This window comes from Empidonax traillii, unplaced genomic scaffold, assembly GCF_003031625.1.
Source record: "Empidonax traillii isolate 1590-97213 ecotype Southwest subspecies unplaced genomic scaffold, ASM303162v1 scaffold55:size2822071, whole genome shotgun sequence".
In the NCBI taxonomy this organism is placed as follows: domain Eukaryota; kingdom Metazoa; phylum Chordata; class Aves; order Passeriformes; family Tyrannidae; genus Empidonax; species Empidonax traillii.
This window is the reverse complement of record NW_020955248.1, coordinates 1,026,923-1,054,696: the sequence shown is the minus strand read 5'-3', so window position 1 is coordinate 1,054,696 and position 27,774 is coordinate 1,026,923. Positions and strand designations below refer to the sequence as shown.

The 27,774-nt window shown below is 51.9% G+C and overlaps 3 protein-coding genes across 7 annotated transcripts in view; 1 reads left to right on the top strand and 2 right to left on the bottom strand.

The window, feature by feature from the left end:
- Window positions 1-1,222: 1,222 nt before the first annotated feature.
- On the bottom strand, window positions 1,223-15,893 carry PLA2G6 (phospholipase A2 group VI). 2 transcript variants are annotated; one of them, XM_027879444.1, is made up of 16 exons: window positions 15,669-15,893; window positions 14,980-15,195; window positions 14,042-14,222; window positions 12,329-12,516; window positions 11,366-11,462; window positions 10,204-10,386; window positions 9,900-10,008; window positions 9,155-9,307; window positions 7,614-7,704; window positions 6,729-6,892; window positions 6,058-6,208; window positions 5,741-5,877; window positions 4,960-5,114; window positions 4,059-4,226; window positions 2,911-2,984; window positions 1,223-2,453 (listed from the first exon to the last, which is right to left on the bottom strand). In XM_027879444.1, the coding sequence occupies exons 1-16, from the start codon at window positions 15,875-15,877 to the stop codon at window positions 2,312-2,314; spliced, it is 2,418 nt and encodes an 805-aa protein (XP_027735245.1). In that variant the 5' UTR covers window positions 15,878-15,893; the 3' UTR covers window positions 1,223-2,311. The 2 variants fall into 2 exon arrangements, with proteins under 2 accessions (XP_027735245.1, XP_027735246.1); XM_027879445.1 differs by lacking the exon at window positions 9,155-9,307.
- A 680-nt stretch (window positions 15,894-16,573) lies between these two features.
- Window positions 16,574-19,969, top strand: MAFF (MAF bZIP transcription factor F). 3 transcript variants are annotated; one of them, XM_027879439.1, is made up of 3 exons: window positions 16,574-16,608; window positions 17,816-17,869; window positions 17,951-19,969. In XM_027879439.1, the coding sequence occupies exons 1-3, from the start codon at window positions 16,588-16,590 to the stop codon at window positions 18,362-18,364; spliced, it is 489 nt and encodes a 162-aa protein (XP_027735240.1). In that variant the 5' UTR covers window positions 16,574-16,587; the 3' UTR covers window positions 18,365-19,969. The 3 variants fall into 3 exon arrangements, with proteins under 3 accessions (XP_027735240.1, XP_027735241.1, XP_027735242.1); XM_027879440.1 differs by lacking the exon at window positions 16,574-16,608 and adding an exon at window positions 16,630-16,692; XM_027879441.1 differs by lacking the exon at window positions 16,574-16,608 and adding an exon at window positions 17,078-17,109.
- An 815-nt stretch (window positions 19,970-20,784) lies between these two features.
- Window positions 20,785-27,774, bottom strand: part of TMEM184B (transmembrane protein 184B) — a 30,981-nt gene continuing 23,991 nt past the window's right edge. Inside the window, exons 8-10 of one of the 2 annotated variants that reach the window (XM_027879437.1) lie at window positions 25,969-26,163; window positions 25,074-25,097; window positions 20,785-24,048 (exon numbers count right to left, since the gene is read on the bottom strand). In XM_027879437.1, coding sequence (XP_027735238.1) covers window positions 23,807-24,048; window positions 25,074-25,097; window positions 25,969-26,163 — 461 coding nt within the window. In that variant the 3' untranslated portion in view covers window positions 20,785-23,806. The remainder of the gene's footprint in view (window positions 24,049-25,073; window positions 25,098-25,968; window positions 26,164-27,774) is intronic. The other variant, XM_027879438.1, reaches the window with a different exon arrangement.

The window sequence follows — 27,774 nt, the reverse complement described above, 5'->3', positions numbered from 1 at the left end:
CCAGTACAGTGCTGTGCATTGGACTTACTATGAGAATAATGTTGATAACGCACCAGTGTTGTAGTTATTGCTGAGTAGTGATTTACTACTCTAAGCCAAGGACTTCCCTGTTTCCCATGTTCTGACAGTGAGGAGCTGCACAGGACACCCGGGAGCAGCATGGCCAGGACAGCTGATCTGAAGCAGCCAAAGGGATTTTCCATGCCACAGAACATCATGTCCAGTACATAAACTGGGGGATTTACCTGGAGAAGACAATCACTGCCTGGGGATGGGATGGACATTGATAAGCAGGTGGTGAGCAAATGGGTTATGTATCACTTGTTTCTCCTGAGTCCTGTTACTCCCTCTCCCTCTTCTTATCATTTTTATTATTATTATATTTTGGTTCAATTATCAAATTGTTCTTCTCTTAACCCACAAGGTTTACCTTTTCTTTCCGATTCTCCTCCCCAGCAGGGTTGTGGTGGGGTGTGAGTGGCTGAGTGGTACTTAATTGCCATCTGGGGTTAACGATGGCAACCCTCCCGCTCTTCCCGTCTGCATGCAAGGAACCTGCTCCAGGAAGTCCCTGCAGACTTATAAAGAAGGGAGGTTGAGTACAAGCCAGGGGCAAAAAGCAGAAAGGAGCTCAGGCTCTCTTCATTTCAAGTTTTGTTTTTCTACAAGAATGTAGTACAGCTCGCTGTTGTACAGGAAAACTTTTACTCCTCCTAAAATCCCCTTAATTCCACAATCTCATTCGTGAAACTGAAGATCAGAAGGCAGATAATCAGTTTTTAGCCCTATTCATGACTCAGCACGTCAGTGGTGTCCTGCAGGAACCACTGGGCAGCAGGTCCAGCAGGCTTGCAGCAGTTACCTCGTTTGGGAACCGCTTGGGGATATCAAAATTAAAGCCCCATCTCCAACCTTTTGTATCCCAAAGGGTTTCAGTGTTCTACTTTTTAGGCCTGGTCAGCTCCAAGAGGATCCTCATATTGCAGCTGGTCCAAAGCCTTTTTCCTCTGGTTGCAACTACTGTGGAAAAATCAGACACTCACACCACATACATGCTCCCAGGGCTGTCTGCGTGGACAGGTCATTCACCTCTTGGTATAATCCTGTGTCTCAAGGGGCCCTATTCATCACTTTCTACCTGTAAGAAATTCAGAGGCTGCAAGCTCAGAAGCCCTCTGGGAACTTGCAGGATAGAGAGAGGACAACCATGGACTGCATGACATCAGAACCAAATGCAAATCCCTCTTTATTTCAGGTCACATCAGTTTTTCACGGAAGCCCTGTCAGCAACAGCGGTCCATTCAGTCAAAAGCAAAGGATTAAAAATTCAGGTTTTTTGGGTACTTCTCAAAACGCCTCCAAATACGTACATATTTATAAATATGCAAAATTTAGGGGAGAAACAATGAGTAGAATAGCAGTCACAGTGAAATTTCCAGTAGTAAAAAAAAGTAAACCCAAATTGTCACAGGGTCAGCTTCTTTGGAGGGAATAAATCACAGAGCATTTTAATTCCCCGTTGAGATAAATGATCTCTCTACTAAGCCAAGGCTCTTGTCCCTTACCCTGAACTTGCTGTGAGTAAAGTCAGGCTTTCACATCTCAGCCCTTGAGCAAAGATCAGCACAGCAAATCAAGTGGCACAGAAAGCCCTGGGTGGGGGGTGGTCTGCTCCCACCCTAGGCACAGTCAGTACCTGTGTTGCCAGCCCAGCTCAGAGGAGAAAGAAGCTGCTACAGAAGACCAGTCTCAGGAAAGGTTTGCCCTTCTCCCAAGGCCAGCTGCAACATTCTGTATCGTATCTACTCCAAAAAGTTGCAGCATTTCTGCTCCCCTTCAACCTGGGTGTGCTGAAGGAAAAATAATCCCTTTTCCCCATACTATACACTCTGAAATACCTTGGCCCCAGTGGCCAAGCAATCCCTGTAGCTGTTATTGGGTCTCAGCCCGTTCTGTGACATGTGAAGGTGCACGGTGCTTTGTCAGTGGAGGTACTGCACAGACAGGAGGCATTCCAGCTGCTACAGCTCAAGACAGGTAGGTGGGGGCTCTGGATTCTGAGTCAGACAGCGGGGCAGCAAAACCAAGCACAGCAGCAGAGATGGGGCTACAGAACAAGGATAACTGTCAGCATTTCACAGCTGTCTGGGAATACATGTGCACTGTTGTCTATTAAATATTATTAGTACCTCATAATTATTATTACTAGTCCCTCCCCCACCTCAACACCTTGGTTGAAGGGCAAATCTGAGCCACTTCAGTGTCTGCTGCTCCTTGCCTTTGGGATGCAGAACAGGAATTTCCAGGTCAGTCATCGGCAGAGATGTTGCACCAGCTGCTCGAACCGCTCCCGGTGCTGGTAGATGTACAGCTGGGTGTCCCACAGAGCATTCACCAGCACCGTGTCGTTCACCTCGTCCAGCATCACCTCCGTGTGCAGCTGAGGGCTGAGCCTGCAGACACCAAGACAGCATCACCAGCTGGGCACAGACACGGAGGTGGTCAGGCGCAAGCCTGCCAAGCAGGAGACTTTTGCCAAGGGGCTCCTGCCACTGAGGTGATCACTGGCCCTTTATCTGTCAGACTTGCAGAGCACATGAGCGACAAGTCTAAAACAGGCTGTGCATGGTGGAATTTGCACATCCCAAAGGACCTTGCAAGACAGCAACCTGCAAGCCTCCACTAAGTGTCCCCAGGCCAGGCGTGCTCGGTGCATCAGCTCATGCAGAGGGCCAGGGCATCCTCCCTTGTGCCACTGAGGCGTGAGGGGAGCGGGCAGGGGACAGGTCTGGGGTCTGGGCAGGCATGCCTCTGGAGGGCATGCTGTTTGGGATGACGCACGCCACAGCCAGGTCTGAAGTGAGAGGGATAAAAATAGACCTGTGTAGAGAGTGGAAAGGAAGCTCCTACCGGAAATATGGGACATCCGTCATCTCACACCAGGCCCTGGCACGATCCACAGCTGGGCCATCTGCGTCAGTGCACTGCAGGAGAAACAGGCCCACAGTTACAGCCCAACTGCTCTTCCCCTGCCTGCAACAGGCTTCCCTGGCACCAAGTTGAACTGCACAAGCTGCAGAGGGAAAGGGAAAACCAGGAGCGAGTTCATCCTGGATGGCACTGCTTGTCGCCAAGAGTAGGGCAGCTTTTTATTTATTTATTTTTATTTTTAACATAAGAACAGTGCTCCTGATCTTTAGGACACAAGGAATTGCATCCCACAGATCCTCCGTACATCACAGCACTGATTAGACTCCCTTAAAGAAACTTCCAGGATGACATGAATGACTGCCTCCTTGGGATTTTATCTCTATCCATTCCCTCCAAGCCCTGTAACAGCACAGCCTGTGATTACTACAGGTTTCCTGGGCTATCCTGGCACAGCTTCCCTGGGAGCCCTGAAATAAAGGGCAGGGGAAGCAGGGGGACTCTGGACATTTTCTGACTTTAGGAAGCTAAAAAGGAGATAAAGCAGCAGAATTAAGATCACAGTCAGAACTTCTGTTCTGATCCCTCTGGCTTTCATTCATTTGGAGTGTTTTCATGCACAACAGTTCATGATCTTCTTTCTGAAACACGCAAGCTTGTATTCCTATTACACACTCCTAACCACAGCTCTCAACAACTGCTTTTTATTAGTGACTCTCCCACTTCTCTAGCATTTACTGATTTCTCCAGTGGGGGCAACGAGGCTTTTCTAAAGAAGAATGAATTGATGTTTTCCAAGGAATGACTTTTGAAATTTTTTTTTGCCCCAGGTTGCTCAGATGATAATCAATGCTGCAAATGTTCCTAAGGGTCACTGACCACCATCCTGTCCTCAGTCCCTGTCAGCTGCAAGAACCTGCCTTGGAACTCAAAACCCCAAAGCAGCAGACAATTCTTCAGACCTGCTGTGCTCTCGCAGTTTTTAAGTTACCCACTACATCCATGGTCAGAGCAGTTCCAAGGAAACAGAACTTACTTCCAAAAGGAATAATCTGAAGTCTGGAAACCTTTTCTCCCTCCCTGCAAGCAACCCCAGGGGTCTTTCCCCATCCCCTCCTCCCAGTACTCACACAATCCACCACCATCTTGCCAAGTTCCCTGGCCCCAAAGACAGTCTTCGCCAGCTCCCAAGGGTTGGAGGGGCGGAAAACATCCACAGAGCTCACCGGGACCTGCGGGGGCTTCCCTGTCCCCAGGGAGACCACCAACCCCAATTTTCTTACTTCCTGCCTCCGACCCTGTGGACAAACAAAAGATTTGTTTACTAGAACCAACAATGAAAGCAGAGCATGTCTTTCACAGCAGTCCTGGGGAAGCTCTGAAAGCCAAGGCAAAAGGCTCAGTAGTCTTTTCTCTCCCCCTAAGTACGGCCTGGTGAGACAGGTGTAACCCACAGGACTTCAACAGTTGCACTGCTCTGTCCCATAACCCCCTGACTGCACCTAAACTCACGGGATCACCCTGGAGATGAGTCCTGGGACCAGATGACCATGGAACAGTACAACTCTTCAGTCATTCTGACAACACGCCTCCCCTTTGAACTACAGGGAACAATAGCTGCCAGTAGTTATTCATGTTTTTAAGAACTTGCCACACCACAGAAGGCATTCCCTCTTCAGCCTCACAAAGTATCCTACCTTTGTCTTCTCCATTTATTTTTGGGCAGAAGAAGGCCCTGCAGAGCTGCATCAACGGCCATACACAACCATCAACTGACTCATCCTTGTTCAAAGTAGCAAGGAGAGGCTGATGAGGTTGTCTCCATGTCTCACACCCTTGCCAGAAGAGGTACCTTCGCTCCTGGCCACCATTCCCAACACATATCCCCCTCCCTGCACTTCCTTTCAGGGTGCTGCACTGCTAACTAGTTGATCCACTAATATACATCCATTGCCAAGCCCATTTCCTCTTCAAGGGGGCTCAGCAGGGCCAAAAAACCCCAGTTACTAGTCATGGCCAGATTTCCCTCACCTTTTTGATGAGCGTCTTATTGTACTCGTGGATCTCCGCCATGGCGTCGAGGGTCGGGTTGTTGGCCAGCAGCCCTCCATCCAGGAAGCGGCCGATCGGCCGGAAATAAGTGGGAGCCGCACCACTGCAGCGGGCAGCGCGCCACACCAGCTGGTCTGGAGGGGGAGGAAGCAAAAGGCCTCTTGCAGCAACTCTGCTGTGCCCAAGGAGCACGCTGCCTTCACCAGCACTAAGCAGGGGGGCTTGCAATCCCCGAAAGCCCTGCCCTACACAGTTGTGCCTCTTTCTGACAACAGCAGCGCCTCTGCTTGGATGCACAGGATGGTTTGGAGGGGGTTTTAAAAGATGTTCTCAGAACTTTCTGCATATCCCAGGTCAAATTCACTCCCTGTCTGCTTCATTGCTTCCACTTTGATAATGAACCTCTTATGTGTGCTAGACAAAGCAGCAAGCTGGACGGGGCTGCATGCTTCAGTTACACGGCTCTTCCGTGTTTTTCCGTGAGAGGCCAAGGAAAGGTACTGACTGTATGCAGGACTGCTCTAGCAGACCCCTTCCTCATGAACCTTGCCAGCCACTCGCTGTTCCTGATACAAGAGAAGCCAAAGGAAGAAGAGAAAGGAGAAAAGCCAACCACCATTAGGACCACGCTACAAGTCAAGACCAAGGATGAGCCATGGCTGGGATGCCCTGATTTTTAGAGCAATGAAGGAAGAACACGAACTATATCCCTGTCAACCTCCCCTGCCAACCAGACAGACTTCTGTGCACCATAATTTACCTTCTGGCCGAGTAAGTGGTTTGAAAGAGGCGCTTGTCTTGTATTCAGTGGAGGTTTTTGTCTCTGGTACAGGGTAATTCCGGAAAAGGTGGAGCTCAGCTGGCTGTCGGTCACACAACGTCCCTGTCACCATAACCCTAGAGAAGAGGACATGAGAGAAAATGAGCAAAATGGAAAAAAAAGTACTTATGGCTTCAACAGTCTGCACGTCACACTCCTGCAGATCTGCTCTAAGGAGAGGCTGAGCATGTCTGCTGAGAGGGGTCTAGAGCACATGCACAAAAACATCAACCAGCAAAGCCCCAGGCAAGACTTACTTGGGTTTTTGGACATCTGTCATTTTGGTGTTTTCCCCAAATTCCTTCTTCAAGAACTCATCCAGGGGCTCTGACTCATAGGGTCGAGACCCCCGGAACACCATGTCCTTCATGCGGAAGTACAGGCAGCGCATGTAGTCCATGGACTTCCCTGAGACAGGCAACAGTGTTGGCAGGAGCAGGAGGAAGGGCAGGCAGAACAAACAGCAGATCAGAGCTAGGACTTTCCAGGACAAGCAGGAGATGGGAGGCATCACTCCCAATCCCACCCCCTTCCCAAGCTGCTTGTCATCTGCTTAGTCTTCAGCAGCATGACCGGGAAGCATTACAGAGGAAGAGCAAACTTGGAGCACAGTTTCCCACTACCAGAAAGTGACAATCACCTTGCTCTAAAGCCCCTATGGAGAGCACAGGAGAACAAAACATTGCACTCTGCCACCACTCACTTCCCAAAACCCAGAAAGCTGCTGATAGCCAGCTGCCGTGAGAAGCGAGCACAAAGCCAGGTCTAGGCTTTCCTTCATTAAGGAACATCCCATCCCTCCCTCAGCAGGTACAAAAGATCTCAGTCAGGACTCAGAGAGGCAGCTCCCACCCCACATACACTCCCTACAGAGATGTGCTCAGGCCCACAGGAGCAAGAAGGGGCCCATTTTTTGCACTGTCCTTACCATGAACAATAGCCAAGGCCAAGATCCCTCCAGTGCTGGTCCCTGCAATCCAGTCAAAAATCTCGCGAATGGGACGGCCTGCAGCCTTTTCGATAGCCAGGAGGAGCTGGATGAGCACGAGGCCCCGGATGCCCCCTCCATCCAAGCACAGGAGGCGGTCCTGACTGGAGAGAGACAGACACAGATGACTGGCAGCTGTGGGACAGATTACAAACCACAGAACACTGCATGGGAATGTGGCCTTGGGAGCAGGAGACTATGCCAGCAACTAGACTGCTGCAGAGTAATCACTGAATTAATAAATCCAGCAGTGGTCTCTCAGGTGCAAATAAGACACATCCAATAAGCCTTGCCAGAGCTGGTGCAACATCCATTGCTCCTGCATAGCCATCTCTAACCTCTACATGAGTCACCAGCCGAAACCGCACCCAAGTCCCTTACTACACAGCAATGGGTATTGCGTCATAAATAAAAAGCAGACAGCCCTAAATCCTGCCAGCAGCACTTCAGCGCCAACCCTTCCTCCACTGCATGCAAGATGAGGTCCCAAGGAGCTGGATGAGCACCAGGGCAGTGTGTGGAGATGGGGAAATTACAAAGCCAAAGCAGCATTGGGTGCCCAGTGGCACAGTCAAGGGATGGAGCAGGGGTTTCACTTGCTGAGCTCAGGCTCCACTGCAGCTCCAGGGCTGCACACAGGACAGGCAGTGGTCATTTACTGAAACAGAAATTTATCAGAAGGTGTTGGCAAAAACTGCAACAGCAACGGACAATAAATATCAGCTTTGAGGAAGCCATCCCCACGGGTGTGGGAGGGGAGAATTCACACACAGATTTCACCTTCAAGTTGCACAGGAACCTGGACAGAAGCTATTCCTCACTTACTTTCTTCTGTCCTCACTGGGCATGTCCACAACATCTGGTGCCTTCAACAACTGTCCAAGAGTTGTGGAAACATATAGAATGTCCTGGTACCCTACAGGGCCGTGAACATGCAAAAGGAAAAAAATATTAGGGACCATCAGTGTGGTAAACGATTTCCACCATAATCACAGAGAGAATATCCAACTCCCTTCCCCACTGAATAAAGCTGCCTGTAGGAGACACAAGCCATCTTAACCACAGCCAATAGGTACCCCCCAGATTAAACTCCACACCAAAGAGCAACACCACCCTTTAGAATGTGCAGCTGGAGAGATGCACCGGCAAAGACAAAGGATTTGTAGAAGCAGACGATGAGCACAGTGGGTGAGAGAGAAGGCAGAGCCTAGCAGTGTGCCCACTAAGCAGTTTACTGCAAGACGCTAAGATAAAACCTAAATCTACTCCTCGAGGTAACTTAGGCAGGAGAGCTGTGGAGACAGGGTGGCTTGTCATTACCCCTCAGCTGATGTTCACCCAGACCGCACTGGGTGCAGGGCACTGATCCAGGCTAGGTGAGAAGCCAGCCTATGAAACCAAGAGAAGAACAGGGGGAGAGAAGTTACATACTCTTGCCAGCACTCAGGCCGGAAGGCGGTTGTGTCTAGAGCACATGGAGACAATGAATGTTGTGAGGAGTTTCTTCAAGGCCAGAGTCCAAGACAAAAAAGGGTCTTGCCCTGTCACTGCATCAGAGCTGAAACTGGGCAGGGGTTGCCTTCGCCAGGCCATGGTGAGAAGAAAGTCCTGGTGTCAGCAGCCGGTGAGATTTGTGGTGACGGGAAGAGGTTCACAGAAGCTGCTAGCTCCCTCCATGCTCCTCTCATGAGGGTGAGAGCCTCCCTCCAAATCAACTCACCCACTACTCCGTAACCCCTCCCACTGCCTCTGCCTGAGCTCCATGGAGGTGGAAAGCCCAGCATTTAGAATAGACTCGTGTTTATTCACAGAGTCTTGGCAGTATGGAGCACAAGCTATGACACAGTTATATGTCCTAAAGTAGGTTTTTCCTCTGCCTAGCAAACCCTGTGACCAGGGTTACTTATCCTCAGGCTTCAACTCTTCCCTCTCCCAGCCGCTGGCCTCCAGGATCTGAAAAAGTCACACTTCTAAATCCCCTTGTGCCCAGCACAACACTGGGTGATCCTCAAGGCAGACCGCTAAGTACATGACACAGTGGATAAAGTACATGCCAGCAACTAAGCACTACACCTCTTCCAGAGGGGTGAGGGAATCAGTCTTCCTGCTCCATATTACAGAACTGCATCACGTCAGTTCTACAAAACTAAAGTCTGGAGTACAAGAGTTTAGAGTACACACACAAGAAAAGCAGAGAAAAGAGATGGGATCCTGCAACAGCTGAATGAGGACAGAGTCATGACAGAGTCACCAGATACTGAGAGCTAAGACAGTTCCCAGAGCACGGCCCATCTGAAGAAGAGATCCGAGACAGCACTGTGAAGCAAGAAGGAGGGAGCGCAAAGGAGGGCCAGGGAAGGCTTTACCTAAACTGCTGAAGCTGCTCCGTGAGGAAGGCTGGCCTTCCAGGAAGGAGGCGGCAGATGGTGCCAGGCTTGGGGAGTCAGGGTTGGGTGGTGGGTGGCAGCGTTCGGTCCCTACAGTTTGCAGCAGGTCTAAGAGCACTTTCCGGTTCGCACCTTAGGTGACGGAGGGGGAGTCACAGATCAGAAAGAGAATCAGTGCACGCACACACCGGGGGATAACGTGCTCTGTCAAATTCATAGCAGGCCTGACCGTCACAAAACCTCTGGGATGACATGGGGAAGGGGAAAGCACATCCCAGGTATCTCTCCCCAAACACCAGGCAGCAGGACTTGTGCACAGAGGGTGTACCCAGTGCTGTGCAGCTTCAAGGGGAGCGTGTGCCACACGCTCCTTGCCAGTGAAGAACCGCCCATGTCTGCTCCCACCTGGGCAGTTCAGCAGCACTGCGCCCTCCTGTTGTGAGCCTGCAGTGCCTGACATGGTGCTGTGAAATAGGGGCAGTGCAAGTGCATGCCAGCTTTTCCTCTTGCATCTCTGTCTCACAGAAGAGAAACTGATCATAAAGCCTACACCACTAGCAAGGGAAGCGCCTACACTGTGAGCAACTACAAGCTGGAAAAGCATACTGGAGAAGCATCACACATGCGTGGCAGGTTTCCATCTCTCCCCAAGACACTGTTTTGGCCACCAAGGGGAGACCAGATGTTGGGCTCACCCTGTCAGGCTGCTGACATGCTCCCTCACCTTTGCTGCTCCTGGCTGCCAACAGTCCTGGTGTCTCCCCAAAATCATTGGGGATCTCGACATCTCCTCCAAACACGACGATCGCTTTGATCATATCCAGGTGGTCATGCTAAGGGACAAGAGAAAGCTCAAGAGCCACTACATGATTTCTCAGTCTTTCCCTCCTCCTTTTATTAGCCAGATCCACCCACAAGGGATCACCACATGGAAGGCAAGAACCAGAATTTCAGAGGAGTCCGTCCCTGTTTCAGCCCTTCAAGAACACCCTCTCTCTCTTTCCCGGCACCCTCTGTAGAAAGCTCACCTTCATGGCCAGGTGCAGGGGTGTGTTGCCATCCTGACCACGGGCGTTGGTGTGGGCGCCGTGTGTCAGCAGGACCATAGCGCAGTCGAAGCGTCCCCTCTGCACCGCGATGTGCAGAGCCATGTCGGCCGTCCGGCTGGCCACGTTCACCGGGGAGCCATACTCCAGCAGCAGCCGTGTCATCTGTGCCCAACGTGCAGGTGCCAGGTCAAGAAGAGATAAAGCAATCGTGAGGACAACCACCTGGGTGCTCAAACCATCCAGGTCTCACGGCAAGCAAGGCAGGGGAAGAGGAGAGAGCCTTAGGCTGAATATAGTTGGCTGGCAGATGTCAGCTGAATTCTCAAGCACTGGAGATGGGGCTTCTGGGTCTTTTACCACAGAACTAACTGGTGGTTTTGCAATCTGGCTAGAGATTCTGGATGCTTTGGTATTTATGTGCAACTGTAATGACTGGCTGAGATCAACTGAGAAAAAAATAGTTCTTACTCAGGCCAAGATCCTTTCAGACTAGAAGGAAAAAGTTTGCTCCCTGAACTTCTCTTTATAAGCCAGGCAAATTTAGGTCTGCTCTGAAACTCCACAGAATATTTCTGAGTAGGATGTGATACCGGAGGAGGGAGAGGAGTCATCTTATAGGAAAGCCCTCTGCTTGCAACAAGCACCATTCTGGTGGCTCCAGCATGGCACATCACTGACCTACTCATCTCTGGTAGAACATGGACCGCCACGCACACGCCACCACCCTGTCCCTACCTCACACTTTCCCTGCAGTCTTTAAGGCATTGATTTGTTTGCTCCCAGGAAACTGTCAGGTAACAAGAAAAGAGCTCCCTCCCAGGGCAACTGTGCTTCAGGGACAGTGCTGCAATTTCCTCAACAAAAGGGAAAAGGGACAAGCCGGCTGTTTCACAGCCACTGATGAAGTACTAAGGATGACCTAACCAGTTTATTTCACTGCAAGGCTCCACTGCTCCGTCCCCCGTGGCAAACAGCACTGATTGGCACAGGGCAAAGGGAATCAAACACTGGGCTGCTGCCTGGGCTCTGACACTCCCGGGGATCTCCACATGCACTTGGAAAGGGAGAAGTTAGCAGCAGGAGGAATTAACTGCATGCTGAGTGCCAGCACAGGCTCTCACCATGGATTGGCTCCATTTACCTCTGCCTTCTTCGCCCAGTGCAGTGGAGTAGCTTCATAGCGCAGGTCCTTGGAGCAAACCTGGCTGGCATCTACCTCGAGGATGGCCTGGGCACACCTGGCAGACAATGAGATGACAAGATGGGTGGCTGCTGTCTTCACTCAAGACCTCTGCCCACATCAGCACCTGCCTTCCACCCCAGAGGAAAGATAGGAAACCCTTCAGCAGCATCAGGGTCTCTGCAACACCTGCAAGTTCATCTGCTGCACTTTTATTTTGCTCTTTATAGAAAGGGTGGGTGCAACAGGAAGCATACAAGCACTACATTTTGGGCCTGTGAAGGTGTTTCCAATGTTGGGAAGCGCTTTTCAAAATGCAGAAAAATTAGCTAGCTGCAGACAATGTTGGCTTGAGAGCCTTATTTGCTCTCAGTCTATAAACATTAAGTATTGTAATGCATATACAAAGGGAATCAAATTTCTCCAGAGAAAACCAAACAAGAGCATAAACATTGTGCCTCTTTTGATTCAGTTCCAGAGTGTGTTATTAAGAGTCAAGAGTATCTCCAGCCTATAGGAGATGGGAAAAACTAAGCTCTGCAATGAAAGCTTATTAGGATCAGAGTACTCAAAGACAGAGGTGCATCAATTAGCAGTGCTATTTAAGCATCAATAAATCATCTTCTCACAGCTCATTTTGAGAAAAAGTACTTCACAAAAGGTTTTTTGAAATCTATCTTTCTCCCGATGTCTAATACTGAATAATATATTAATTCAGGGAAAAGCCTTTCTCTTCTGAAAGCATTTCTTTCTTTCCCACACCAGTTCATTTGCCAGTTCAGTGATGCAGCAGAGGACTGCACAAGACATCTTACTACTGAGCACAGCCCTGAAAGGGGTCCAGTATTGGACAGTGCTGAGCCAGCAGACAGGTCCCCAGACTGGAGGGAGAGCCACGTTCTGGCAGCCCAGGTAGTTACGTACCCCTTGTGGGAGAACTTGAGTGCTGTGTGGATGGGGTATCCCAGCGTGCCCACAACGCTGCAGCTGGCACGGCACTTCAGCAGGGACCGCACCATGTCCTCTTTGCCCAGCTGGCATGCCAGATGCAGCGCCGTCAGCCCCTCATGGTTCAGGTGGTCCAAGCCAGTAGTTGGGGTTCTGCCCAGGAGCTGGAAAGAGGAGAGAGTACATAAACAGACAGACAGACATGGAAGAGCACCATCCCTCTTCCTGAGCTGTGAGGACAGACTCTGGAGCACTGGTCTCCTCATGCTGCTACAGACTGTCCTCTCCACACTTCCTTGCAGCACAGTAGCTGTGGAAGCACTCCTTGTTTTCTCTCCCCAGAGGGGAGCTCTCTGTGACCTCTTCCTCTGGCCCACGTCCTTTTGAGACACTCCTCAGCCAAAAAGGGCTCAAACCACCTTGACTGACACAGTCCAGCAGATTCCCACCATCTCACCATGAGTCAAGCACAGCCCAACGGAGAGCAGAGACTGAAAGCAGCAGCTTTCCCTCCTGCTGCAGCCCCATCAGCTGGCAGGAGCTCAATCTCCCCTCCAAACCCACTGCCGCTTTCAGATGAAAACATGATTCTGTTTAAAACATGCATGTGGGGGTATGTTTGAAGGAATTTTACTATTCTCCCTGTAAATTTTAGACCTGTTACCTGCTAGCTGGTTTGTTACATGAAAACATCCCACTGCCGTACTGGGGAAACCCTGCAAGCCCTGCTACACACAAGAGAGAGAAGTGGGATTTTAGTTTCTTTTCTCTGGTTTAGCAAGAAATCAATAGAGAAAAGAAACAGACAAGAGACCGATCAGACCTGGAAGTATTTCCGTAACAACAAGCCAAGTTGATACCTTCAGAGAATTAAAGAGGATACCTTTTTAACACTAAGTTCCTAACTGCCCTGCTCCACATCATGGCAAGCCCTGATCCTCATTCCTCCCCCATCACGCATTAGGAAACCTCAGCACAGTCTGGAGGGCAGAGGGAGGGCTGTCACAACAGGTATTGGGAAAACATTGGGGGTGCAGTAATAAGGCTCAGGCTACCACTGAGTCTTGGGAAGCTGACAGATCTCAGAAACCACATGTAAGGCCCCCCACACCCTTACAAACCCCATCACTCTGCCCAGCACTTCTCAGCAATTGAGAGCATCTCTGGTTTCAGTGTCTCTGCCTTGAGGCTCTGATCGCTGTCCCCTGTGCAAAGCCACTCAATTCAAACAACAGGTCCTGCAGCTCAGGAGAGCCCAGGGTATCTCCAAACTGTCCTTCAGTCTGTGGGCAACGGATGATCACCCAGGGCAACGCAAAGACACATTTCCCTACAGGAGCACTCTGCCCAAAACCAAACACCCTGCAGGCAGGAGAGAGGGAAGGGACAGCCACGGGCCTGAAGAAAGGCAGGATGAAATTCTGATGCAAATAGCAGCGAAGGATTCTTTCTGAGGAAACTTGCTTAATATCCTTTTTCCAGTGCAGGGTGGAATCTGGAGCCCCTTTACGGGAAACAGCACCAGTAAAGAGGGGAAATAAGAGGCTGATATCAGACTCAATCCTTAACTAGGCAGGAGGAAATTACTTTCTCCCCTCCCATCTGCAGATGTTTTCCTGTCTCTCTCCTGATAGCACAGAGAGGACCTGTTCTGGTCCCACTTTCCCCCAGACTAGAAATCGCCCCCACCTCAACGATCTGGGGGTTGTTCCCTCGCACAGCGTAGTGGAAAACGGTCTCCCCGTTCCTGTCAGTAATGTCCACCCGCGCGTGGCACTCCAGCAGCTCCAGCAGACACTCCATGTCTCCCTTGCGGCACGCCAGGTGCAGCGGGGTGCAGCCATCCTCGCTGTCCGTGTTGTTCACACAGCTGTAAGAGACAAGTTGGCGTGAGGACAAGGAATGGCTGCAAGGAGGAGGACGAGCAGCTGCTCCAGGAGCTGATAAAGATGCACCTGCCCTATCTGCCCCATCTGGTGTGAGCCATGAGGGTCATAAAAGCCCAGCCTCTTGCCAGGGAAGAACCACAGGGAAGGGCCATCAGGCAGCCCTGCCCTAGAGTCTGTCCCTGACATGATGCTCCTTCCTCTGGCCTCCGTATGGGATCAGTTCTCCCTGCAGGCAGGAGACAGCTTACAGCCAACAACCTAGCAGGGCCCTCCAGTCCCCTAACTCCTCACTAGTCTTCCCTATCCTTAGTGAACACCACTATGGAAAGAGAGCAAGGGCTTGTGGCCAAAAACTTTCCAGACAGTCCTCCTGTGGTTTACATATTCAACCACAATCCCCTCCAAAGAGCATCTCCACAGAGGCTGTGATAATCTGACCAGCATCTCTAGCAGGACACTTCAACCTTTTCCCTCAAACAAGAGAGCTCTGGGCTCTGCAGCAGGAGCCTGAAACCCACCAACCAGCTCCACAGCGGCCACCAGGGCCCTCTGCCACCACCTCTGCCACCGAGGCACGGCACAACAAGGCCAGCACGCCCAAAGTTGCCTCTGCAGGAACCACAGGCGTTAAGCTCCCCCAAGAAGCAGCCTGTGCTGCTTTGGCACGTCAAGAAGGGATACTCTAACACGGCCCAGCCCAGCCTGCCCTCCCAGCACCAGGGCCCCCCTGCTCCTTGCCTCAGGATGTGGTTGTGCCGGAAGCTCTCCCGGCGGCCAAACTCCACAGCGACATGTGCCGCGGACCAGCTGGGGTGGCTGCGGAGGAGGTCACTGAGCTGCTGGAGCTCCTCCAGGGACAAGGGCTGGCACGAGCTCTCGTAGAAAGGGCGCAGCTGCCGGGCATATTGCTCAAAGAGCACCAGGGCGTCTGCTTCGTTGTCCAGCTGGAAAAGCCTGGAAGAAAGGCAAACGCAGGGTTGGTCCTGCTCAAAGGAACAACCCTGACCCCACGTTTCTGAGAGGAACAGCTCTTCTCCAAACAGCAGTGGTGGGAACTTTCCTGTTCTTCCCCAGCTGGCATCATGCTTGTTCCAAAGGAAGCAGAGAGAATGCTTCATTAGCTGAGAGCATCTCCCCACTCCTGAGGAGTGTTAGGTTTAGGTCTGAAGTACCCTATGTTCCAGATGCTGAACCTGCACCAGGTGTGATTGGAGGTACATGTACCTATGGATGCCCTGAACTATTTCAGAGCTGCGTGTTGCCACAGCGCTAGGACCCTGTCCCGTTTCCATGGCAGCTCCTCCAGCCGCGCACAGCCACCTGCTGCTCAAACACATCACCCCGCAGCTGTGAACCAGTGCCGGCATCAGCCATACCGGGTCTCTGCTTTGCTCTGCAGTAGGGATGGCTAAAGGTCTGCCACTCACCGGAAAGCGACCTGCGGGCTCTGTGGATTCACCAGGAGGCAATCCCAGGAGCGAGCGAGGCTGTTCTTGTACAGGGCCACCCTGCCCTCCTGCCGCAGACAGGCGTGACCGGCGTACTCCGCGGCCGGCACCTCCTTCACCCGGTACGGGTTGCTGAATATCTGCGTGACGCTGTTGAAGGTGTCCACCAGCCGCCCCAGGAACTGCATCTTCCCGGAGCCTCGGGCGGCTGATCCCGAGGGCAACGAGGCCACAGGCTCCGCCCGGCCGCTGCCCTTCCACAGGCTGCGTGACTCAGCGCCTGCGTAGGAGAACCCCGAATCGCCGGGGTGACACGGGGCCGGGAATAGGGTCGGGAATGGGGATGGGGATGGGAGCGGGGACGGACCCTAGAACGGGGCCGGGCAAAGCACGACGGGCCCCCAGCGCCCCCCGCGCGCGAGCCTCGGCGCGCACCGCCCCCTGGGGAGGGCCAATCAGCGGCACCACCCCCTGGGACGGGCCAATCAGCGGCGCCGCTGCCGGGGAGGGGCCGCGGGGGCGGGGCACACGCCACACCCGCCGATTTCCCGAAGAGAGGAGGGCGGAAGGGTGGGGGGCGCCATTTTATGAGAGGCGGGGTGGTGGGGGCGGGGCCGAGTCTCTTAAAGCGGCAGCGGCCCATTTCGGTGTGCCCCCCTGCTCCCGGCATGGCCGCTCACCGGACGTGCGTCGTCCTCGAGTCGGGGTTATAACCGGCGCTGTTGTAGCTTGCTCGCGTTCGTGCCTCGGCGTGTTTAATACGCTGGCAGTGAGCGACGAGGGCCGTCACGCCGGGTCTCTCCAGGATCAGAGGTCTCTTTAAGAGCAGCGCCCGCCCCGCGCGGCGGCGGCGGGGAGGGGGCGCGGCGGGGTGACGTCACCGCATGACTGTGTTTTTATGAATGAAAAGAATCCGCGGGTGAGTAATCGCGGGGAGCGGGGCTGGAGCTGTCGCCCGACGCCCCGATCGGCACCGGCCCCGCGGCACCGCCGCAGCCGCCAGGTGAGCGCCGGCCGAGCGGCACCCCCGCTCCGCTTCTCCCCCCGCGGGGCGGCCGGGACAGGGAGGCGGCGGGGTCCGGCACCGGCTGGAGGCCGCTCCGCCGCCGCCGAGGGCGGGGACCGGGGCTGGGGCTGGGACGGGACGGGATCGGACGGGGCGAGGGGGGAGGTTGTCCGCGCCCGGCGCCGTCCGCTCTTTCCTCCCAAGTCCCAGCCACCGCCCTGGAAGGATCCGCCGCCGCTCCCCCGGCTCCGGCGGCGACTCCCCGGCCCGGATTGCATCAGCTTTCAGCTGCCCCGGCTCCACCTTCCCCGCCGCCCCCCTCCAGCCCCTCATCCCTCGCGAGGCGTTCCCGGCTCTGCCCCGGCCCCAGTCGCCCCTCCGAGGGCTCCTCTGGCAAGGACGGAGCTCCCCGAGGTGGGGAGAGACTCCTGGGCTGCAGCGTGGGGTTCCGGACCCCTTCCCGCTCTCCGAGCCCCGGGACGGGGAAGAACCGGGCACCGACGAGGGGACGGGCGCCGCTTCGGTGACTTTCTCCCTGTGCTGCTGAATCACGGGGAGGCCACTTCTCGCCCGCCCACCTGCGTGGCCCCGACCCTTCGCCCCCCGAGCGTGTGGACGCCCGATCCTTGGGCCGGGAGCCGCGGTGCCCTCGCCCGCCGAGGTGGAGGGGCGGCACCTCCGCGCGGGTCCCGGCTGGGTGGCCTCGCCACAGTGTCGCTCCGTGGGGATGCTACTTTTACTTTCCCTTCAGCCTTGAGCGGATCCGTCGCGGGCTTCCTCCCCGCGGGGAAGCCTTGGCCTCTCAGCAGCGGCTGGGGCGTTTTGGGTCCCGTGGGCAGAGCAGCATCCCCACCATCTCGTGATGGGATGAAGGAGGGATGGGATGAAGGAGGGAGGTCCAGCCTTCCTCTGTTATTATTATTATTATTATTGCTTGCAGTCATCGTTGCTATTAATATTATTACTACGTACTTTTTTTAAACGAGTGGAATGAGTCACACGACCCGGGGCGGGGGGAATGTGGGCAGTGGGCAGGGAACCAGCAGGGCCGGTGTCCTCTCTTCTGTGGTGAGGGCCATGGGGCTGGCTGTAACCAGCTTTTCTCCTGGCTGCTCAACAGGGCCAGCGTGAGGGAACAATGGCTTCAGACGGGCTCTCCAGCAAGGCTTTGAAGGTGAGTGCCAGTGAGAACAGGGGGTTGGGAGGCAGGGGGCTGGTTTGGGATGCCTCAGGCGACCACCCCTCTCTCCGGCAGGTGAAGCGGGAGCTGGGGGAGAACACGCCGCTGCTGTCAGATGAGGAGCTGATGGGTCTGTCGGTGCGGGAGCTCAACCACCACCTGCGGGGCCTCTCCAAGGAGGAGGTGGCGAGGCTGAAGCAGCGCCGTCGGACGCTGAAGAACCGGGGTTATGCTGCCAGCTGCCGGGTGAAGCGCGTCTGCCAGAAGGAAGAGCTGCAGAAACAGAAGATGGAGCTGGAGTGGGAGGTGGACAAGCTGGCCCGGGAGAACGCTGCCATGCGCCTGGAGCTCGACACTCTCCGTGGCAAGTACGAGGCCCTGCAGGGCTTTGCCCGCACCGTGGCCACCCATGGGCCCACTGCCAAGGCGGCCACCGCCAGTGTCATCACCATCGTCAAGTCCGGCACCAACCAGGCCGCCTACTCCTAGTGCTGGCCTCCATCCCCCGGCTGGGCACAGTCCTCCCTGGGGTGCCTTCCCCCATGAATTGCCTCCCAGCCTTTCCTCGACCTCCTCCCTGCTGGGACTTGTACCCAAAATCCTCCTTCTCCTCTCCCTTGACCTCCAGCTACCCTATGTGGGGAGGGCTGCTGCAGTGTGGGTGCTGGGGTGGAGGACATGACCCCACTGGTGGCCCCCACCACCCCCTCCCCTCCTGGGGGTGCAGGCAGGAGAGAGCAAACCCACACAGGCAGCAGCAGGGAAATATCCCATGGCTCCAAGCTGGTGGAAAAACATCAGGTTTGTCCTTTTAGGGAGAGGGCATGGGAGAGCTGAATGCAGGCCAGGCAGTCCCAGGAGCCAGAGAGGGAAAGGAGGGGAGGTTTTGCAGTGCAGGGGAAGAAGGCATAGGTGAGGGATATCAGCATTGGGCACACAACTTGGACCACAGCTGGAGCAGGGAGGGAAGTGGCAGCATGGCTGAAGTTTCTGGGGATGGAGATGGCGAGGGAAGGTTGGTAGGTCAAGGCAGGAGAGAAAGTAGCTGCAGGTTGATGTCGGGTAAGTGTGAACGGAATGGGAAAGCACCGTGGCAGCATGTGGTGCAGGGGGACCCCAGAGGTGACAGTGATGGAGGGTCCCTTGGGCAGGGGAGAACTGGGGGACATGAGTGAGTCAGCCCAGGCTGTTGTCCACAAAGGGGAGAAGCAGTGGTGCTGTTTTATCTTCCCCTATCACGCACATCCTTCACGCCTCTTCCTGCTGACGGGACACTCAGCCTGGCTGGGTGTCCCTGAAATGCAGCAGCACTGGCAGGAAGGAAGCGGAGGCAGCTGGAGCAGAGATAAACACTGTTTTGCTCAGCACGGGCCAGCTTGTACAGCCCCACCAAGCGCTCCCCAGTGCCCCACCGCCTACAAAGCCCATGGAAAGGTGCTCCTGGCCCTTGAGGAACAGAGCTGCAGAGGCAGAGAGAGGGGTGGAGGTGCAGGAGGTGGGAAGGACGGACAGAGAGCTCCTGGGAGCTGCCTGGCAGGCAGGTAAAGCTCCTCCCTTTGGTTTTCCTCCAGCTTGGACACCCGGTGTGGGACAACCAGCTCTTTGGCAGGCTGAAATGCTGGGGAAGAGCTGGGTTTGCTAAATATGGGCAGAACAGGGGAGGTAACAGGAGGCAGACCTGTCTCGGCATCTTCTGCTGTGGATGATTCCCCTGCCCCTCTGTTCTGCCCTTGCCTGAGTATTCCCACGCCAGCCACCCTCGGCTGCAGCCTTCATCCCTCCCCGGAGAGAGGTGCCTGCTATTTGTGGAGGCGGCACTGTGGTGAGCATCCCCCCCACCCCAACTCCCCTTGGGTTTATTTATTGCACGAACATAAGTTATTTTCACGTCCTCTTTGCCATTCCGCCTCTCGGCACAGCCAGGATGTTGGTACAGAGCCGTACTTTATATTTTATATATGCAAATCACATTTTATCTTATATAGAGCAAAAAAAAAAAAAACTTATTTATTTTCTGACTTACAGTATGTGTCCTACCCGACTTCTCTGTATTTTGTAGACTTTACAAATAAAGCAAGTTCTTTTTTTTCCACAGGGAGAGTGTGTTTAGTCATTCTTGAACTTGGAACAGAGCTGTATCTCAGTGAGACCAGATTTTCTAGCTCCCTCTAGCTTTGCTGCAGGACACGTTCAAGAACGTGCCCAAAAAAGATGAGACAGGGGACCACTCATAACTCCTTAGAACAGAGTTATAGTCCCTGAAAGGGCTTGGAAAGCAAGCTTAATGCTGAACATCACTCCCCAAAGCACTTGCTTTCAGGAGCAGTGCAGCTGTGCTGAATAAAGCTTTTCCTAGGAAAAATAATGCTTTTCACTAGAAAATTTCCCTCTGGACTGCCCTTGGACTGGATGCTGGAAGAGAGGTAGGTGCACCCTGACCTTCTTGTGTGGAAAACCACCTTTCCTTAGAGCTGAGGTGGAAGTGTTCCCCTGATGCCCAGGTGGGCCTGGTCCCCAGCAGGTTGCAGCACTCAGGATGTTTTGGGAGTTTAACATTCCCATTCCCTCTGCCACTTTCTGCCCTGGCCCCAAGGGTGCTCATGGAAGAAAAGCCCAGAGCCACTGTTTGTATGGGGCCATGTCAGAGAGCAGCCCCCTCTCTCCCACAGGTATTTCTCACTGAGCACCTAAGGTAGGATTCATTTCTACAGGCTTTTGACACGTACCTTGAGCCCATGAGTGGTGTCTCAGCCCAGAGTGCTGCAGCCATGCTGCTCCATCAGCTCCTACAGACACCTGGACCTTTCCTCCTGAGGACAAAACATCCCAACCCACCAAGCATCAGTCCCTGCAACGAGCAAAAACTTAAAATCAGGTCAGAGAAGTCACCCAGACAACACCACGCAGAGGCAGTTTAAGTACAATCTATATTATCTCTATATTTTTTATTTGTCATCATATTTGCTCATTTCTGCAGAGTATAACGTCACAAAGACCAAAATAGAGAGAGCGGCTTGTCGCTGAGCTCACATCAGTTAAACACAATAGGTACAAAACTAGGTGACTCTGTCTTATTTATCATACTTTTTTTTTTCAGTCATTTATATACAAAGAACTACTCTATATGGAAAAATAATAAACAAATCCCATGGGTATGTTACATGGTAAACAAAAAGGAAGGAAGGAAGGAAGAAGAGTGGAAGCAGGTGAGGGAGAGCAGCTCCAAGGGCCTACTCCTGGAACTGCCACATTTCTTGAGGCCCTGGGCTACCATGAGCAGACCTGCAAGACCACAAATACCTTGGCCTTCTCGGTTTCAAGCTCTGAATCTTACATTTGCTCCTCCAAGCCAGAGTGGCTTCAGAGCCAATCCTTGCTCTGGCACTTGCCTGTCATGAGGGAGAGCAGCAAGCTCTGTGATGGATGATTTTGTGTGGTGTTAAAAAATATATATGTATATAATATTATAAAGCAGGGCAGCTGGCTGTTGTTTGGGCACTAGTTCTTCACCAGGCTTCTCTGAAGGCAGATGGTGCGAAAGGATTATATTTGAAACCGCTACATAAAGGATGCTTTGAGAATGTCCAGATCCTCTGCAGAGCATGTATATGCAGGAGACATTTCAAAGTAAGTTCTAAGAAATGCTTCTCCAAGCCTGAACCACCTTCGTGCTCAATGAGGCAATAACTGAGATTTTGCATTTTGGCCACCCAAATGCAACAAAGATTGGGAACGGTCACCAAGTGGGTGACTGGGACATCATCAAGACCTGCAAATGCAAAGAAAGGGGAGGGTAGGAACATGTCCTACACCCTACTTTCCTAAGAGAGAGGGCAACTTTACCATAAGTACCTCATGCTTAAAGGACTATTAATCAAAGCCATAGAAGACAGAAGGAAAGCCCATTCAGTCTTCAGCCCTGCATGTCCATGTAAGCAGACACAGACTTAGGAAAAGCAGTAACTAACAGTATGGCATTGCAAGATGTGTGTAAATAGGGAAATCCAACAGCACACAAGCTGCTGGATCCACTGCCTCCAGCTCCGTCAACAGTTAGCACTGTTGCTCCCACCTGATTCATTGTCCCTCCAGACACAAGTACAGAAGGAGATATTTTCCTTAAGCCCTTCCCTTATCTTATTCTCACAGCAGGGAGCAAACCTACCTCTCTTTAAGCCCTTTTGCCCAGCTTGGGCAGGGGTACTGAGGAAATGAGATGCTCTTAACTCACTGTTGCTTCTGAGACACTGAACAAACAAGCAGATGATTAGGAAACAAATGGAGAGGTAACCTGCAGGCATTAAACCAGCCTCCAGTGCTCCTAGCAGAGCAACGAGGGCAATGTGGAACTGCACAGCTCTGCTGATGGCAGGGAAGGCAAGTGGGAGAGGAATTGAGAAATTACAGCTGAGAAGAACACAGCAGCTTGCTCCAATATCTCAGTTTGGCTTCCCTCTTGCAGGCAGGAGCATCTGACCTGTAGCGCTTGAGGGTGCTGCCCACTCTTCCCCTAGATAATTTTAAGCAAGCAAGAGGCATTTTCTGGTCCCTGGATAGATCTACAGAGGGATCACTTCTATTGTCGCTCTACTAAGTACTCATGGGCCCACCCAAAACCCAATGGAAGCAAGGGAAAGCTTCTCCCATGTCCATGGATGCTGGTTCCACCCTTGATAGCACTCAGTTGCAGTAGGGTCTGTGAAATGTGCAGCAGCAGCAGCAACCGCTGCCTGGGAGAATAAAAGGGACAATTTCGACCAGCCAGGTCATGTCAGGTTTCAAGTCTGCTCCAGTTTGGCCCAGAACAGCTATGGAGATAAAAAACGAAGGAGTGTGCAACGTTCCTTTCTGAATATTCCAGCCTAAGAGCAAAATCTGCGCAGCTCACAGGGAAAGTCAGTGATACCAAGCATGGGGAGAGATACCTGTAAGACACCAGGACCTGCTCTGGCACCTACCTGGTGCAACCCACACCTTTAAGAGGGGCAGCTGTGATGCCAAGGAACAGGAAACAAAAACAAAAACTGGTTTTGTGTTTACATATCTTCCCTTCCCGAAGAGGAGTGAAGGGGCCAAAGCTCTACAAACTTCCACCACCTGTCATGGGCAGTCCTCAGTCTTGTTAGCAGGAGACAAATGCTCCAGGGAGGCTTCTAGCCACAGGAACAAACAAGGGAGATGGGAAGCTTGGACACTTAGTGATTAGAAAACTCCATCCTTGTAAGAAAGCAACTCCATCCCCACTGAGCCTCAACAAGCATCAGCTTTGATGGTGATCAGTGGATGTAGGGAGCCAAAAAACAGGAAAAAAGCCCTGTCCTTTCGCCCTTGGCTCACTCAAGTGACTCCAGGGCTCAAAACCAGGTACTCAGGAGGGTGGGGGCAGATATTCCTTACTTAGCATTCAAGGCAATGGCTATATAGACCAGTCTCTGGTCTGGTCCTCAGGAATGCTTATCACTGCATCCCAATCCAATTTCCCAAGGATCACAGAGATGTTAGTACCAGAGAGTTGGGGGAAAAAACTGCCTACCTCAACCATTCGGGAAAAGAAATACAAAGCAGTTAGGTTGTCCTGTTGGGAAAAAAAAACCAAAAACACTTTTGGCCACAACTCCAGGCTCTGGCCAGTCATGCTCCACACCAAGCTGGACAGGTGTAGGAAGCCAGAACCCCAAACCCTGGAGCTTTGCTTCAATTAATTTGATTGCTGCTTTAAGGAATGGGCTCGAGAATAGAGTCCTGGCCATTCCACCACCTCCACAATGCTCATCATGTCCGTACCCACAAAGCTAATGGGAAGTGCCCACACTTCTGCAATCTGTACTCTCTAGGAAGTGATATGACTTGTGTGTTTCTGCTTTAATAAATTATTAAAAAAAAAAAAAAAAAAAGGAGGAAATTGACAGCCTGTGCTGGCAGTTTCCCCTCCTAGAATTCATCGTCAGAGCTCAGTAAGAGGGTCTTCTCGTTGTCACGGGCACCAGAGCAGCTGTGGGAGCGCGAGATAACGTGACTGCCATTGCGCCAGGGTGGACCGTGCTCCAGCGTTGACTGCTGGGTGTACTGCTGGTAGGCTGGGGAGAAGTTGTGGATCGCATCTTGGACAATGTCGTGAGGGTTCATGGTCTCCTTGAGGCTGCTGGAGATGCTCTTCATGGGAGCACAGCGACCTGTTTGGGTAAGACAGGGAGGGACAAGTGAAGAACACTGCTGCCTTCCCCCATGCCCCCGATCGTGAAGGTAAGGGGGAAGAGGGAACATGCAATCCTAGATCCCGCAGACGGTATGTTACAGACTTCCTTAAGTAGTTGCTGAGGAAATGCCACACAAATGGTTTTACCAGTGGTGCTCCTAAACTCAGATGCTATTAGCCAAGTGAATCCACCTCAGCATTAAATGGGGGACACACCATGAGAATGGGGCATACCCACAGTGACAACCTCCACTATGCGCTACCAGTGCTGGCTTGGGTGTGCAATGAAGACAGTCAGATAGGGAGGTACTCCTGTAAAGGGTTTCAGAAGACAAAAACTAAGGAAATGCTAAAAATTGTAGAAGAAATGCCATTTGCCATTCCCACTCACTGGAAATTACACTGCTGGGTGGTATCTAAGTGTCCACAGGAAGTGGGAAAGCGGCACAAAGGAGGGAAAGGAGGGGAACAGGCAGTACTAGAGGCAGAACCACCCCTTGTGTAGAGGGTGTCACAGTGATACCATGAAGGGAGCAACAGTTGGAGATTGTCCCACTCAAGTGCTGAGCACAGAGGAAGGCAGTGTCTCCTTCTAGGAAATGCCATTTCTCATGGTTTTTAGGTTCCATTTCCAGTGTGGGTTTCTGGCTCTGCTCAAACCTGGGGATGAGCTCGATGAGAGAAGCAAAGTATGCTGATCATCTTTGGCAATTACAAAAGTGAGGGGAGGCTGGGGTGAGAGAACAAACCAGCTCCTTTGAGGCTGCATGGCTTTGACAGGAACACTCTGAAGCTGTGTGTTACTCCACTGCCCACACAGCCATTTTACTGCTTATAATCCAGACAACCCTAAAGAAGCTGTGTGAGGCAACAGAGTTACAGACCTACAAGGAAGGGGGAACAAGGGACAGGGACAGACTGTAGGCAAGCTGGGAATCAGGAGAGAACAGCATCCCAGCTAAAAGCCAACTGAGACAAACACACAAAGCATGCTGTACCTACCGTATGGCCCATATGATGGAACAGCTGCATCAGGGACCAGTGGCCAAAGCAAGGGAGAGATAAAAGGAAGAGGAGAGAGAGACAGAGACAGAGAGAAAGAGGAAGTAACAAGAACTGAACAAGGCCCACCACCGAAACATTCCCCACTTGTACTTGCCAGTTTACCCTTTCATCACCAACAGATCTCATCTCCCCCCACTGCAACCACTTTCCTTCCAAAACCTCTGGGGCTGGCTGGGATGGAAAGGTCATCTACAGGCTGCTGTCTTCCCACACCTCATCACAGATCTCCCTCAGCAGGAAAGAACCCCTTTACTTAGAAAACGCTGAATGTACGTGCATAGACTGGACGCAAAAACCCCCTTTTCCCAGGGATAACAACCACCTTCCTCTTCCCTAGAATAAGACTTCTAGCAGCCCAGCCCTCACAAAGTCATTACAGGGAGATCCTCCTCCTCCATGACAAACATATTGCCAAAGCACAGTCTCATCTTCCCAAGCCAGATTCAAAACAGAGCCTGTTTTAGGCCCTGTCCCTCTTGACTTCAGTCTGTTGCACAATCTGGAGCAGTGGAGTTCCCCTTTGGTGAGACAGGAAGAAGGACAAACCCACTCCACCGAAACGATGCAACTTCTTGCAGCCCTCAGGTCTGCAACAAGCTGTTGTGGGTGGCACACTGGGGAACTGAAAAGGGAACAGTGCAATTCAGGCAAGGTTTCTGCCCTGCAGAGCCATTGCACAATGAATCTGTTCAGACACCACGGAGGAGGGGATGTGATATTTTCCAAGCATTCAGGTTGGGAGTCATATCAGTGTGCTGGTTGCCTGAGGGACCAATCTCCACCCAGTCTCACTACTGAAGAGACAAACCATATGCACTGGCATACTTCCTACCTTGGGCATCAATTCTCTTGTCCACATACACTTTGTATGTGAAGGCATGGCGCAGGGCGATGGCTGCAAAGAACATCTCCACACAGATGATGAAGTCTTGATACCCAGCAGCTACCGTGCCTTCACCCACAGACACATCAGCAGAGTGGATTTTGGGGATGGCACCACACTTTTCCAAGATGGCCAACAGCATCCCTAAACAAAGCAACAAGCTCATGTAAATGTGCAGAAAACATGATAACATGGTAACTGTCAAGAACAGCTGTGTGTGCTGTATGTCCTACATGCAACTCTACAACACAGGAGCTACAAACAGAGCGGGCTACATACACCCACCTACAGTCACTTGTGCAACAGAGAAAAGAGGAATGAGATAAATACACTTAAGCAAAGAATGTTCAAACACCGACCCTCTTCTATTCTCAACTGATGCATAAACTGTGGAACTAACTGTTGCGGGACTTATTCAAGTCCAAAACAGTAAAAGCAGTCAGGTATTTCTGCAAGCACTCCTGTGATCTCTCTGTTGTCCCAATACAGGTTCTTTCACATGCTGTGCAATAGGCCAATCCACACACAGCCTAGGTATTTGATTTATTTACAGTTCTGTGCAGAAAGGAGTGCTGGGGGGCAAACCCACAAAGCCAGCACAACCACTACCAAAACTCACTTGTTTATACATTTTAGCAAACACAGCCATTAATGTTCCTTGGCTACAAGTCTCCTAGTTCTCTTATTAATTAGTATTTTATCTCCTATTGGTTAACAATTGTTTCACTTCTCATACCAATTAGTCTTCTTGCTCAGTCTTTCTCTATTTTCAAGTCAGTGGGTTTTTTGGGTCGGTGGTCATGATCTCCCACTGCCAGAATTACCTTTTACCCAGTCAGAGCTGATTCAACACAGTTGATGAGTTGTCTTTTTAGTTTCTTCCTTATCTTGGGGGTTCTGCCTAATGACCTCGGGGCCCGTAAATTCTACATTCTTTGTGTCCCCTCTCAAAGGTACATCCTTCTTCCCAAGCTTTGTTAACCTCCCTCTAGATCTGAGATCTGAAATATGTCGAGCCCCAAACCATAACAAGGTAATTCTACAGACAAGTAATTTGTCTTTTAACACCTGGACATCACTTAGAGCTTGTTAGCTGCTCTCTGTTTCATGGATTACATCTTCTTTCTTGTTGATTAGACTTGAAAATGCACAAAAATCAAACATCAAAGAACATAAAAGAAAATTTTTACATATTCCACATTTTGCAACATCAGCACTTCCACTAGCTAGAGCAAAAATTCAAGTAACAGAACTTTTCATTTAACATATGGTATTTTTGACACACCACTGCAAGGAAGAGGTTCTTCCCTGTACAAAACCATGGTGGCTGCAGAATTCCAAAGAAGACAGAAGTGTGCAACCAAATGGCTCAAGATGATAAACTAGATGCTTATTAGTTTGTCCATAGACAGGGAGGATGGGCCACACTCCAACAGCCTGAATTCCACCCAAGTTCCTACTCAATTAGTCTTTGAAGTGCAACTCAGTAAACCTAAGTAGGGCACTGAACAGGGAAATGCTTAGAGCCAATTAGTAAGAAGCACTAAGCTTAGGTGGAATTTCAACTTTCCGAATGCGCCTCTGCATCATGTGTATGAATTCCTAATGTCTCGTTCAGCGGTGGGTCTGTAGCAAGCACACACCACATTCAGCCAGCTTGCTGCTTCACATAAATCACAGACATACCATTAAAATTTAATTTATAGAGCACTAAAAAAAGTACTAAAAATTTTGAGATGTGCCGCTTTAATCAGT